General features: G+C 36.3%; 1 protein-coding gene and 3 non-coding genes across 4 annotated transcripts in view; all 4 read right to left on the reverse strand.

Moving 5' to 3' along the window:
- Positions 1-15080, reverse strand: part of LOC106132522 (dynein axonemal heavy chain 10) — a 44425-nt gene that overhangs the window by 14371 nt on the left and 14974 nt on the right. The window contains exons 34-64 of the mRNA XM_060949621.1: positions 14835-15013; positions 14266-14461; positions 13992-14089; positions 13733-13868; positions 13323-13409; positions 12680-12822; positions 12180-12358; positions 11762-11944; positions 11286-11411; positions 10843-11096; positions 10435-10623; positions 10089-10261; positions 9550-9715; positions 9120-9278; positions 8817-8911; positions 8377-8634; positions 7944-8103; positions 7620-7718; positions 6037-6160; positions 5229-5413; positions 4873-4965; positions 4027-4179; positions 3283-3438; positions 2643-2813; positions 2152-2340; positions 1775-1901; positions 1494-1594; positions 1237-1362; positions 936-1113; positions 367-497; positions 4-146 (exon numbers count right to left, since the gene is read on the reverse strand). Of these exons, the coding sequence (XP_060805604.1) occupies positions 4-146; positions 367-497; positions 936-1113; positions 1237-1362; positions 1494-1594; positions 1775-1901; positions 2152-2340; positions 2643-2813; positions 3283-3438; positions 4027-4179; positions 4873-4965; positions 5229-5413; positions 6037-6160; positions 7620-7718; positions 7944-8103; positions 8377-8634; positions 8817-8911; positions 9120-9278; positions 9550-9715; positions 10089-10261; positions 10435-10623; positions 10843-11096; positions 11286-11411; positions 11762-11944; positions 12180-12358; positions 12680-12822; positions 13323-13409; positions 13733-13868; positions 13992-14089; positions 14266-14461; positions 14835-15013 (4757 nt within the window). The remainder of the gene's footprint in view (positions 1-3; positions 147-366; positions 498-935; positions 1114-1236; positions 1363-1493; positions 1595-1774; positions 1902-2151; positions 2341-2642; positions 2814-3282; positions 3439-4026; positions 4180-4872; positions 4966-5228; positions 5414-6036; positions 6161-7619; positions 7719-7943; positions 8104-8376; positions 8635-8816; positions 8912-9119; positions 9279-9549; positions 9716-10088; positions 10262-10434; positions 10624-10842; positions 11097-11285; positions 11412-11761; positions 11945-12179; positions 12359-12679; positions 12823-13322; positions 13410-13732; positions 13869-13991; positions 14090-14265; positions 14462-14834; positions 15014-15080) is intronic.
- Positions 2903-3021, reverse strand: LOC132902906 (5S ribosomal RNA). The gene has a single exon (XR_009657279.1). It is a non-coding gene; the product is annotated as a 5S ribosomal RNA (ribosomal RNA).
- Trnaa-agc (transfer RNA alanine (anticodon AGC)) lies at positions 4383-4455 on the reverse strand. The gene has a single exon. It is a non-coding gene; the product is annotated as a tRNA-Ala (tRNA).
- On the reverse strand, positions 7029-7101 carry Trnaa-agc (transfer RNA alanine (anticodon AGC)). The gene has a single exon. It is a non-coding gene; the product is annotated as a tRNA-Ala (tRNA).

The raw sequence follows: 15080 nt of genomic DNA on the forward strand, positions 1-15080 counted from the left end.
TACTTGGCCACTCCAAATCCAGCCTCATTGCACTCGTTGCGCACCGCGTTGATGATAGCGTCCTTTTCATCATCACCAAAGAGCGCTGGGATCATGCCGATCATCAGGATGTTGTTGATAAACTCCAAGAAACCTTCCTCCAGGATCTAGATAGGATTGATTATAGCGGATGAAAATATATTTTTTTAAATATTTTTTGGATACTTTGACGATGTTTGTTGTTTTAGATGTTTTTAAACTAGAAGAAAATCTATAAACGAAACAAGCCATCAGAGGCTTATTTTGATAGCAAATGGTTATACCGAAGACAAAATTTCTACAGAAAAACCAAGTAAAATCTATATGTTTTACGAGGATATTTCTCACCTGAGCCGCCGTGAACAAGAAGACTGTTTTCTTGCCGTCCACTCCGAGCTGGTTGTACATACGCTTCATGTCGTCTTTAAACGTGTTCTCGTTGTAGTTTCGAGTAACCGTTATTTCAAACATCTCGCATCCTGTGCAAAAATCAAATAATTTAAAACATCACTACATTGAAAAGAATCACGAAATTTCAATTCTTAAATCCTTGTAGAAATGGACCAATGCACATCAGATGAATATCGATCACGCACAAATAAAATCACTGAGAGAATTGAGTTTTAATTTAGGCTTATTGATAAGTTCTTAATTTTGTTTGCTTTTTGTTTCAAAAGTAAAACAAAAGTAAACTGTTGGCTCTGTCTACCCCGCAAGGGATATAGACGTGACCATATGTATGTATGTAAAACCATAGTTGATGACTTCAAAAGAAATATCACTATATAATAAAAAATGTTATCGCGCTCCATTTTCAAAATACTTAAAATCTTCAAAGTGAACTTAAAATTTATAGCAGATGCTATAAAATGTTGAACAAATTGAACAAAAAAACTGCTGTAAAAGTTTGAAATTACCTGCAGCGAAAGCAGCAAGCCGACAGATGGACTTTTTGCCCGAGCCACCAACACCAATGATCATGGCGTTCCCGCGGTCCATCCTCAGAATACGGTGCACTCTCGTCAAGTGCTCCAGGCAGTCTTCGAACAGAACAACTGACATTTTGCCAACGCGCTCGTTGAATTCATCGAGAATCTGAAAAGGTTTTTATGTTAACTGCCAATGTTCTGATATGCAGTTTATTTTTCTCTCATTTGCTCTTGTCATTTTCATTGTCATCATCACTATCTGCTAACCAATAGGAAAATGCAGAATTACCTCTTGGAATAGGAAATAAACAGCTTCGTAGTCTAGTAGATCCTCATAGTAGCGAATTTCCTCTTCATCTAGCGCGTTTCTGTAGTCCCCAAAGAGCAGCGGATCCCGATGCACATATTCTTCCAGCTGATTAAAATATTTTTCCATTATTTTGGACAATAGGGGAATTATTGTAACGACTAAAATTATTTTTTGTAATTAGAATGTAATGATATTTACTTTAAAAAACTGTTCTACTGTTTTACTATTTCACCTACCGTTAATTCTTTCTCAACTTCTTCCTCTTCTTCCTCCTCGATGGCTTGTTCTTCCTCTTTTACCTGTGTCGTTTCTGGCTTCACTATGGGTTCTCCAAATTCTTAAGAACAAAGAATTTTGTTTAAGTACTTAGAATTAAATTTGCGAATTTTCTTATGCACGTGTCGTAAGCGTTTAGAAGAGGGATGGAGTACAAATCTACCTTCTTAAAAAAAGGTGAATACTGAAGTTCAATTTATTAATTTTAATCATTTGATTTTCTATGGGAAAAGGTTATTACCATCTTCCTCATCGGCGATTACTAAATCCTCTTCAGCGACCACAATCTCTTCGAGAACGACTGGTTCTTCTTCAGGGAAGTATTTGACAACATGTTCTTGCATATAAGTTCTCATCAAATCATTGTCCTGAATGAAAAATATTGGTCAGTCACACAATTGACTTGTAAGAAAAATTTAATTACGCAAATCGAATCCATAATTTCTATAACATGACGGCTTGGCTGTAAATACGTCTCATTGAACGTCAAAAAGAAAATATCTATTCATCGATAATCGTAAGCCAACATAGCATGTACAAGATTCCCAGAAGAGTGTCTCCGGGGTATGACGCTCTTTATAAAACCATCTTCAAAATATAAACAAGCCGATAAAAGACCTGTGTGTTGATAAGTCGATCACAGATGACCCTGGTGAACTCGTTTCTCCAGCACCTGACTACGGCTTTCTTCTCGCTGAAGAAGTTCGGGTGCGTGAGACACATGCCGGCCGCGACTCGGGACAGGTCGCGGAGGTTGAAGATGTAGTGGAATTTAGCCGGCGTCGGTGGCAGCTCCACGATTATTATCTGGTGAACGATTTTATATTGGTTGGCGATAGAACTCAGTTTACTAATCCAATGCAATCTTTACGAAATCACTTGCATATGAAAAAAAACACTGTGTAGGAGAACATATTAAATATGATATCTAGCTAGAATTACTTGATGGAAATAAAACTACAGGTACTAATAATACACTATCGGTTACTCGTATCCAGAAAAAAGAAGTGTCGATTAGTTTCAAAAAACTTGGTACATGAAAATGGATGTGCCAAAATTTTCGGACTTCGGTTCGGATTTAAAAGAACAATCGTTCCATTTATTTTTACCTTGTACAAGTCCAGTGTCATTTGCACGATCTTGTCAACGATATCTTGAATCTCCTGAGGGAATATCTCGAAATGGCCTTTAAGGATAGACACGTAAATGTGTCGCAGGGTTGTCTCCGAGGGAAACTGGAGGTTGTACACCGAAAACATTGATATGAAGCGAGGATCCACCTACAACAAGCATAACAAGTACCTTAATCAATTTAATATAGAACTCTGAGGAAAAAGTGCGGTTCAAGATCGGTTTTGTATGAAAAAAAAACCAACATCACGTGGTGTTCCCAGGCGGTCACCCATCCAAGTACTGACCACGCCCGACGTTGCTTAACTTCGGTGATCAGACGAGAACCGGTGTTTTCAACGTGGTATGGACGTTGGTGACAACGATTGCAAAACAAACTATCGGATTCTATTACTCGAATTATATTTGATTTTAATTTATTAGAAAATGGTAAATAGACATGTGATTGAAGGATGCCCAGAGCGTCGGGTCTCCGTGTTGTAATATAGACAGTGTCCGAAATTATGATGACAACGTAAAATGAATTCAGGTAATCCCATTAAAATTTGCCTTACTTATTTATTGGTAATAGGTAGCTTTTGGCTGCGTGACTGAAAGAAAAGTGATAAGTATACTTACATCATTCCTACCACCGCCAGCTTTCCCCATGGCGGCGAGGAACCCTATATCCTTCAGGTTCTTCCAGTTAAGATCTTTGCCGCGGTCGTAGAAGCCTTTCCTCTCAAACAGCAGCTTCAGAAGAGCTATGGGCTGTTGGGTTCCGTAAGTGTCCACCTAAATGTATATTGTTAGCATTTAATTTGAATAGTTTCGTTCAGAGAAGTACTTATAGAAAGACGATCTATATCTCTATCTATATATCACAACATTGCCTTTAAATAATTTAAGTTTACTGCCGTTTCCAAAGCGCCAGTGCAGAAGAAGCGATAGCAAACTGCACAGCAGCATTATTTTTAGTTTGTTGCTTTTAGACTTAAAAGAGTTTTTAATTAAAATAAATGATTGGATCATGTGAGGCCATTAAAAAACTTAAATTAGAACTAAACCACGCTTGGAAGTTTACAAAAGCATTATTGTTAAGTTACGTAGACAGCTGACCATATTAGCGTGTGCAAAAAACTATGGCCATTATTAATTACATATGAGTATGTACCTATCAACAGCGACTTGCAGTTAGTTATTTTGTCCAGGTTATGTTAATTGGTGATAAATTAATTTCAAGTGATATTCAGCCTGGAATACATATAAGTTAAGGAATTAAAAGCTTGTATGAAAGTTCCCCTAACTTATCTCTTACGATAGATATATAATAACGAGAAAAGAGCCGCAGTGAGACGGAAAGTTCAGATAATGGAAACTTACAATAGGCATATTCATATCGTCAATGAAGACCAGCATCTTCTTGCCGATTGGGGGGCCGAATGTGTCTTTGCTTCGCTTCTCCACCACTGATTCTAGGGTCCTCTGCACGTCCATAGATGATGTTCGAGACGAGAAGTTTAGTTGGGTGATAAGCTGAAAGAATTCAAAGATAACACTTATTTTCACTAGGTATTGTGTAGCGCATTTCCACACATAATCATAATACACTAAATCATTAGACGTCGGAATAATATAAGACAAATTAAAATTAACATCTTCATCGTTTGCAGTTTTCTGCTCAATTAAAAAAAAAAAGAAAATAAATTTTTCAAGTTAAAAGTGGGGAAGAAAATAATTGGAGGCGCCGGGTATCGATCCCGGTACCTCTCGCATGCTAAGCGAGCGCTCTACCATCTGAGCTACGCCCCCGATGAATAACTGGTTGAAATTTGTAATCCGAATGCCAGTTGTGTAGTTTGCAGTGCTCTAGTTTTGAAGCCAGTTTTATTTCGAAATAACCCGCGTCTACGTCACCTTTTGCTTGGTTTTATTTATATGACTAGCCATTACCTACGACATCGCCCGTGTTAATGTAGTAAAATTGATCGATTCTTAAAATATCATTGTAAAAATTAGCCTCGTGTAAGTAGGCAAGATATTAATAAAACACCGCCAAATCTTTTTTCAGCACGTGTTTTCAACATGGGATTATAATCAGACTGACGTTAAGAATATTAATGGATTTCTTTTACAATTTAAAGTCGCGTATTTTAAGTTAAGAAGATTATCAAGTCCGCTTAATGATGTAACTACTTTTAATAAAGATTCTAGAAATAGATTTCTCACATATTTTTCTGCTGGCAATCCTCGCAGATAGTTGGTAATAATGGCGGTTTTGGATGTTCCTGTATCGCCTACTAGCAGGACTGGCCGTTCAACCTGAAATTTGTTCAATAATGCGATTTACGTATGTCTTCGTAGTCATAAAATCAGCTTTTTACATATCACAAAATTTCATTTTTTGATCAATCACACCCTTTACTGGAGAGACAGAGAAAAAATATGGTCAAATTGAATACCTCCTCCTATTTAGACGTCGGTTAAAAATCTATTACAAAAAGGTACAAATTAAAAAAATATTGCAAAACGTCATGTCATAGAAAACAGAAGGAACAAGGCGTGGAAATAAAAACTAAACTTACGCTCTCCATAATCTTGATTAGCCACGTGAGTCGTAACGTGTCCACAGTGGGAACCAGGATAGCTGGGAACTTCATGTCCCGGTCGTGTTCATAACTGGGAACCAACCACTCCCAGGCTTCCCACGTCCTAGTGGACAGCTCTAGGCAATAGTCGTATAGCGTCGGGAAACCCATTGGGAAATGCTCTGAGAAACGTAATGGAACAAGTTAACGTCAATCACACCTCTCGTGATCCTGTTTAGTTTAGGCTTAGATTATTTCAAAAATATTATTCGGAAATGTTAAGTAAGTTTTTTTAAGGTTGATTTAAACTATATAAAATTCAATGTTAGTCAACGCGATCAAAAAGAAAGGCTACTTTTATTTTCAGAAATTTCCATTCGAGAGAAGCCCCGTCCATACAAAGGTCTAGTGTTGCATACCTAATTTCACAAGAGAATCAAAACCAGGGCATTTCTATACCGCATATTAGTCTACTCTATATTTACAATAATATAGACAATTGTTATCGAAATAATACATATGTAAAATAAATACGAAAATAAATATTTACTTTATTAAACAACTTGGATTCGTTTTTGTTGCAACTGTTGCCATACCTATACGATATTATATTAAGGCGAGATATAACTCAAGCTTTCGCGAATCCGAGGGGGTAAAGTACAGTCCAGTGACGGTAGATGCGTGTGTGGCCACGAGTAAATTGTACGTTGATGTCGAATTTCGTGCTTTTTGATCTTCGAACTTTGAGTGTTCTTCAAAAGCTTTGTATTGCTTATGAACTAGATAATTATGATGATGTACACACTGGTTGTGGCCTTCTTCTCCGGAGAATCCTCGACCAGCATCATCGGGCAGGCTTTCTTGATGTAGTTGTCGAAGTCGAACCGCCCGTCGTCGACTATGGCGGCGCCGAGGCTGTTGTACATAGACTAAGAACAACAGGAAAACAATTAACGAATGTTGCTGTAAAGAATGTAACAAAGAAGTTGGTTATTAGAATTATAATAAGTGAAAGCAGAGAGTGCGGTGAGTACGTAAGTGTTTTTTTTTGATAAAATCTTAATAACATATACATGATACATCTGATGATAGAAGAGAATATGCAGTAGCTTTTATTTTGAATTTACTTGTCACAATAAGCAATGGCCAGGGTGTTCGTTATGGAATCAAAACCATGAAGGTTTAACAATTAGATTAGAATCGATAAAGTATTTTAGGATGCTCGGTGAATGATCTGTTAAAATTGAAGTAGGTATGTTGCTTTTAAGTTATTTTAAATAGAATTTTTATTCCTTTTCTAGGTGGATTGATTGTCTCTATGGTTTTTTGAGATTTTGAGGTAAACCAACATTCGTTCTGTAAGACTAGAAACTAGATCCCTTACTCGGTGCATACCTCTTAGGTACATGGACACGGGCTCTATAGCATTACCGACATAGATGCAATTTTGTATTGTACTCAGGCTAATTAACATCCCGGTTTAAATCTATCTCTGAATATAATGACTATACTTTACATACTACCTAGTCCTTCAAAATAATAAGTATTCCCCTTATATAAAATAAATATTAATAAATATACTCGTATACGGGACAAATTACACAGATTGAGTTAGTCTCGAAGTAAGTTCGAGACTTGGGTTACGAGATACTAACTCCAGAAACAGTTATTTTCTCATCATGCCCTGGACGGGATTCGAACCCGGAACCTCCGGTGTCACAGACAAGCGTACTATCGCTATATCGCCACGGAGGCCGACAATATAAAACTAACACACATTCTATCAAAAATAATTTTTGGAGGCGCCGGGTATCGATCCCGGTACCTCTCGCATGCTAAGCGAGCGCTCTACCATCTGAGCTACGCCCCCGATGTTACATTTAACTCAAAATATCACTACAACGAAAGTAACAGTTAGTACAAGCAACTGGTTTTCAAAAATGTCACTACATCGATATGGCGTAACAGTTGGCCATTCACAAATGTCCGTTCGGCCTTGATTTGCGATATATTCTTATTGTTGTCATAAATATGGATTAATATGTCTTAGGCCGATATGCAAACAATAAACGTTTTAAATGCTATAGTTAATACTTTATCTTTTTTAAATTCATAACTTATCTTAAATAATGTATGTACCTATTTATTTAAGTTAAATTATGAAACATATTACAGTACATGATTACAGTACCACATATAAAAAAGGCATTATTATAAAATTCAGACAACGTTCAATCAAATATAACATACATACATGCACACATAAATGTTAACCCGTTACATAGCTTTCGCTTAGTATTAAAAAAAAAATTAAATAAATTTTCTTAATAGTAAAAAAAAATCAGGTATTTTTACAGAAAGAAAAGTTTTGTTAGAAGTTTTACTAACCACCATGAAGACGCATTCGACGACAGTTGAATCGACCTCCTCATTCATATCCTCCTTGTTGGGCATCAGCCCGCTGATCATATAGGCGAGTTGCACCACCTGTGTCAACAAATTGTCAGGCTTTCGTTCATTGTGAAAGTTTGTTGTATGACTTTGATTATACAATGAAAATAATCGATTTTAAATATTCTGTGAATGGCTCTGTTGAACTCGCTACAGTTGCTATTGTGCTATAATAACAAATTGAAATGAGTTATCAAACAAAATATGTATTAATTGATTTTAAAATATTGGGTTAATGGCACAGTAATATTATTCACTGACCAGATTCAGTGGGGTCTGTGGAACGATTGTCTTCAGAGGCGTCTGTTGCTGGAGACCGAACATGCCGAATACTATGTAGTTTATAGCCCCGGGGACATAGTGCTCGAAGAGGGAAGACAGTTGCTCGCGTTCCTCTTCGTTGTTCCGGGATCGAAGCCATCTATTGGGATAAGCTTAAGAAGTTAAAGTGAAGGCAACATGATTAGAAATTTTACGACTGAAATAAACAATTGCTTTCTTTATCTAACGCACTGCAAAAATACCATACTTTGGCATACCGATTGAAGAAAAAAACTAATAATATTATAATACAAAGCAAAATTTCAGACAATTAAAAATAAATGAATCAAAGCGTTTTGAACTTTACAATTTATTAATGCGTAATAAATGAGCAATGAAGTATTAGAAAGGTGAAATTGGTAGACGAACTAACTTGTCCCAATACGGTTGGTAACCCAAATTCTTCGGGTCTACAAATACCATTCCAGCTCTAGACACCGTAGCAGGTGACGCATAATTGAGATCTCCCACTTCAAACAGCAGTGAGCAGTATGGGGCTAGTCGAATACGCTCGCCGTTAGCCAGGGTGAGAAGTTTATTGTCATCCATTACAGAGTTCATGTTCTCGATCCAAAGAGCGTCTACGTCTCCGTCGAATAGGGAATAGCGACGTTCGTCTTTTTCTGCGGGCCTGGAATATGCAAAATTATTATGTAGCTGTTATTTATTGTGCAATAATGAGTCATTGCATTGTATAACGACTGTATAGGTTACCAAAGATATCAGAACCATTAATCTAAGCCATAATCGACAATAAATAAGCAACAGTTGAGGTAAAAGATAAGTTTATACTCATTCAACACTTTAATTTACCTGTTCATTTCTCTAAAAATCTTAGAGTACAAGCCGTCAGTCCAGTCTCTAGTGACTGGGTCTAAAATACCGTAAAGTTCTATTACAGAGCAAGCCTGCAAGAATAAAAAGAATAGCTTTAATGTAATAAAATTTTTCGTATGTGAATAATCACAAAAATACAATTATATGGCAAAGAAAGGATTAACAATTTTAATGACCATTAAAATCAATTGAATTTCTGGTTCTGTTAAGCGATGATTAAGGGGGGTTTGATAATATTAACTTTTATTATTACCTTGTTCATGTGTGATGTAGACTCACCTTGGGATTTACTACCGTGAGTTTGGTTGGCAGACCGAGATTGGTCTGAGCCTTGACAAGCGTCTGTAGGATAACCGACTTCCCTCCGCCAGTCGGACCGACCAGCATCGAGCAATGACGGGTCATCATTGTCTCGTACAGTTGTACTACTTTATCAACCTGTATTGTAAATATTGGGTTACGCAGGAAAACATTTTGATTGTTTAACACACGCGCGCATTACTATATCACATACGAGCAAGTATATGTAAAGAAAAAGAGGTTCTTTTTTTTGAACTCATTGTTGTCAAAGCAAGTACAACAAAGCATATCACTACAAGTAAAAAAAGGTTTGTCTGTTATCAGAATACGTAAAATTATTTGTGACTTTATTCTAATATTCTAAATATCTAAATATACTTCTAAAGAGTTCTTAAAACTAATGACTCACCTGATGATCAAGAACTATAAATCCATCTTTCTCAAGCACATCCACCACAGCAGCATTGAACTCGGGATATCCTACGCGTGGGCATTCCAAACCAGGGAACAGATCTTTGATCAAACCCAGGAAGAGTGGGACGTCTTCAAATACGAATTTGGGGTGGTTCATATCTCTGATGGAGAAATAATATAAAATATAAATCAATTTTCTAAATGTCGGTGTTGACACACACATATGTGTAGTCTCAGGGATAGGAAAATTTACTCCCTATGTAATGATGGTTTTAATTTTTTAAATAACTTGTCGGGATTATTCTCCTCAGACTCCAATTATAAGAAATAATGAAATCGTGTTGACTTCCTCTCATACTGTATCAGATAATGGAAAGTAAATTAATCTTAACTTTGGCGAAGGTTCATTATAAAGGTTCATATTATATTATGCAATCCATCTAGTGTTGTACCAGGTACGAGTACTAGTATTATACAGTTAAAGTGTTATTATAACTTTGCTAATTAAATTTTGCACAAAGATGGAATGCTTACCGTAGAGCACGCATCAGCACCATGATCTCACTGAGACCAGGCGAATCTCTCCGCAGCTTGCCAGCCATCCGCAGGACTGCTGTCAGAGCACGGAGCCCCCAGTCGTAGTGAGACTGCTTAGATAGTTGTTCCCTTGCTACTTTGTACAATACCGTCATTTTCTTTGCAAGAACCTGGTAAACAAATATGTGTTTTATAAATTACATATTGGGAATCAATGTAACAAATGCTGATAACACAATCCAGTGAAGTGAACAACCTAGATGATCTTTCGATGATAATTCAGCTCCAAATAAATGCTACTCCTTAGAATCTTGCACTTGATCAAAATAATAGATGTGTTCACCTTTGCAGTAAGGAAGCCGTCAGAGAAAAGCGAAATCTGGCAGATCATCTCCAAATCCGGAAGTATGCAAACGACAGGTCTGAACAGCGCCTTAACAGACTCTGGCAGCTCGGTGCGTCCAGCGTATCCAGGGTTCATGGTGATAAAGATCCCTACTTTGCTGTCCATTGCTATTTCCTGCCCTTCAAACTAAAAAAGAGAATAAAGTTGAAGAAATTGTGTTACTTAAAGTTACCATCACTTGCAACACACTGCCACCACTTAGGTATTCGAATCTAGCATGAACTAATACCAATTTAAAAAAAAATCTAGATACGCATTTATAATTCAACAATAAGCAATGTTATAAAAATGTAATGTAATAATATTGTATAAGACCAAAAAATTCTACGCAAAAGACTAGTTTACCGTGAACCGTTTCAATTTCATCAACAATGCGCTTCTAATGCACTGCAACTGTGTTGATATCACTGACAACACTGAAATGTCAATTCTGTTGAACTCATCAAAGCAGCCCCAAGCTCCGCACTGGCACAGTCCAGCCAGAATCTGTCCCACGGCTCGGAAGTCCATGCCTTCACCACAGTTTGTCACTACGCATAGAAGGCCTAATGCTTTGGCCAAATCCTTTGTGGTTTCTGTCTTGCCTGTTCCGGCGGGACCTATGGGAAAATTGTGTTGATCGTGATAAAAAAAATACTATTCTAATTGGAGCATACATTCATATTGGAAAAATTTGCTATTTTCAAAAATACTGCCAAACATTTCTTTAAGTTTTATGTATTTCGTATTCTAGATGGCAAGGACTGTAGCGGGATGTAAATTGAATATTATCAATAGAATGAACTAACCAGCGGGAGCTCCTCCTAGCTGCATAGTAAGAGCTTGGGTGATGGTGAGGTAGATTCTGTCAGTCAGTGGTGTGATCACTAGCCGACCATTTAGACCCATGTACTCGTAGCCGTATTCAAACACGCCTGCAGAAAACATTTATAATAAGTGGTGGCAATGTATACTCTGCTTATTGTGTGTAAAAAGCAAAGTTTATGATTATAAGCCTTTAAAAACGGAGTTGGTAATTTAGAATGGTATAAGTCAAACTAGTCTTGCTTTAATAAAATTCTGAAATAATATTAATTTAACTGGTTTAGAAAATAAATAAAATTGAGAAGAGTATAAAATTTTTTAATGAGCTTGTCCGTTCCTCTTATTATTGGGCGCCATTTTTTTTTTCTGAGCTTTCCTTTTCAATTGTTTTTTAAGGGGCCGGTATCAGTTTCAAATAAAAAAATAAAACATAACTTTTTCATTAAAGGAGATAACAAACCCGTGCACTGTCTAATCCACAAGTTGTCGTCCTTCTTGAGCCAGTAGAACCGTAGCTGGCTCTCCCATTCGAACTCCGCTGCTTCGGTCACGTTGTCTCTCACAAAACCTTCGATGATGTCACGCGCGTGGACATCAATAGTTGTGATCGTTCGGAATTTCAGACGATCGTTGGACGTCAGATCTGTTTGGTTATTTGGAATAGTATTATCATCAAAAGTAATGTGCTATGCTGTAAAATTTTTATATTAAACAAAAATTTAATCAAATTCTGATCAAGAAAATTTGTTTAGACATGTGGTCAACATTTGTACATATAACTTAACTCCTTTCACAGATTTTATATAAAATAATAAAACTGTACAGAGGATCTATGAAATAACTTTTATAGGACCTAATACTTAGTGAAATAACCATACCCTGTCGCACTTTCACGACCAGCCCATCCAGTTGTTCGTTCTGCTGCTGAAGGTGCTCCTTCATAGCCCGTTTGTTTCCCTTCTTGATCCTGTAGAAGGTCTCCTCGGTCTCCGCCGTCCACCACACCCCGTTTGCAGCGAGGCACACCATGCCTTGGTATTCCATGATCCAATCGGTTCTGCAAATGTATTTTTCAGAGAACATTAAATATTAGAAATTTCATTCAAAGAGTAAAGAGTTAATGGCAACAATAAAAGACTGAGTTATTAAGAAATAGTAGATTTGTTTGTTGAAAATTACCCTGAATCTAGAAGAGTAAAGAAAATTTTGTAAAGTTGTATATGATATCTTGGTAAATGATTATAAACGAACAAATTTTTTGTTGTTTTCATTTTATACAGACCATAATTATCTTGCTAGATATGGTAAAGCACGCCAATAGTTGATTTTTTATAAAATCAAAACTGACGAATTACATGAAAAACTATGAAATTTTTACCTAGGTACTCTCCAATTTCTGCCATAGTAAAATATCGCTTTCTTCGTTATAAATTTATTAGTGGACCTCATTTCTAATAGAACCAAGTTCATCCAGTCTTCAACGCGACCTTCAGTGTAAACTACGTAGCGGAAGTCCATTAACTAAAAAGACAAACATGTAGGTATTTATTTAAATATAGAATAGCAAAATTTGTGCTGAGCTAAACGTTTATTTACTTAAGAGACATACAACCATATGCCGCCGTCCCGCTACTTGCTGGATCTCGTGTTATAGCTAAACCCACGACCTTTTTTAACTTGTAAAAGTCCGAATAAAGATTGTCTTTCTTCTATGAATTTTTCAATTAAGTCTCTCTCATTACCTGCGACGTTTTACTAAAACGCCACAACAAGAAGTTTCATTCTGGTGATAGCGTAATGAAGAAATTTATTTCTTTGGTTAAAACACTAGTTTATTAGGTATTGTAATATAGTAACAATACATAATACAATGATATTCAGACGCATATTGACAGTTCAGGCAACAGCTATAAGATAGGAATGTTAGAAAACATATTACGAGTTCAAATCAGCTCAAATCTTGTCTAGGTCCGATATGAAAGTGATATTTCTAGTATTGTAATAATTGTACACAATATTACCTCTCCCTCTGCAGATACCATCTTGGCCGCGACCGGGCGGTTTGTATGATCCACATAGAGATCTAAAGCTCGAATGTTATCGAACATCTGGAATTTTATTAACATTTTATAATAAATTGTAAACATGTATGAATCAAGAATTGAAAGGTGAAATTATATTAAGTTTATACAATTAACTTTTACATTAATAGCAAGATTTTGCACGGAGCTTCATTCCCGTTACAAAAACTAAAAAGTAGTTTATCATTCTCCTAGAGGTCTACTATTATTTGTGATAGTTTTCATTTTGATCAGTTAGGTTATTAACTACAAAATGCAAATAAATAAAATTAATGTAAAAAAGCCATTTATTTTAACTAGCAAAAATTCAAATACAAATAATGTCTTTTAAAATCTAATTTAAAACATACCTTAATCATATGCTCCTGAACGCAGCTACACTCGCTGCTTCCCAGGATGGACAAAAGCTCATCCGTAGATATGAAGAAGAACCGCGGGAAAATTCGTCGCTTCGAATCCAGATAGTCGTTTAAAGACTTTTGGCATCTAGAATTTTTTTACATAAATTCGATTTTATTTTCGATTTGACGATCCTTTGTTTAAGTCAAAGAAGCTATGTTTTGGGAAATTTATTTAATGTGTGAGATATATGGCTGCAATAATACTTACTTTTGTAGGCCTAATCCCAGATTTATGAATTCTTCCAGTCTTCCCGGAATTGTGCAGCAGTCTACAACGTTTAGTCGCTTGGCCGTATCTAGCATTATCTGCAATAGAATTAAAGGTACTCTTACTGTTTATTATCCTAATATTAAATACTAAATCACTTGCCTTAGAGTATTTGGAGTTCCAGATAAAAGTTATAAATATAAGTTTGTCATTCCGTTATTTGATTTGTTTAACTAGTTAGTAATCACGTTAAACTGTTACTTTCTAGATCTACCTTTCTGAACGCCCTGTCGATATCATCAAACTTCTTAGCTTCTTCAGGAAGTTGCATCCGAATGTCTCCACCGACGAAGATTCCTTCAAGGTACAGCCACTTTCTCTGAGTTGCCATCCATTCCTCAATCACCTCCGATATTAATGCAAGGCGACGGTCCCATGTATGTACAACTGAGAGGAATGGACCGATAAACCTAGAAAATGGATTAAATTTAGTATTTAATCTTTGGTGTCACTATTGATTCTTCATATTTATGTATATTCCTAATTGTAGTCAGGAATAAAAAAAGATTAAAGGAAAAATTCAGAAGAGAAGTGGAAATATGATAAAAGCTGCAATAGATACAGTTTCTTCTCCTCTTCGTCCTTTATGGTCAACTGTAAAAGGTGCGAAAGGTTTGACTGAGAAATTTCATGAATGTTATAAAATTTGGGGGTGTCTCATTAAAAAACGTAGAAACCGTTTCTCCTTCCAAAGAACAGATAATTGCATTACATAATATTTTTTTAACAACAATTTGTTGTTATGGACTGTGGTTGAAGATTGGCAATGCAATAAATACTTACTGAGAAGCAGCCATGCTCTGCAAGTTCATAGCATCGTCGTCAAGTTTCACCACTACTTCATCGCAGGGGTTCAGAGTGTATCCGCGGTCTTCACCTCTATTGAAATGGCGGGCGCAAGTGAACGCAATGTTGGCCCACGTTTCTTGTACGTCTTTGACTCCGCGTTCAATGGCTAATTCCTGTGAATAATAAATATTGTATTCGTTTATTGCTTCATCATAACATCTTGCAAAAATAACATCAACT

This window comes from Amyelois transitella, chromosome 19 (genome assembly GCF_032362555.1).
Source record: "Amyelois transitella isolate CPQ chromosome 19, ilAmyTran1.1, whole genome shotgun sequence".
In the NCBI taxonomy this organism is placed as follows: Eukaryota; Metazoa; Arthropoda; class Insecta; order Lepidoptera; family Pyralidae; genus Amyelois; species Amyelois transitella.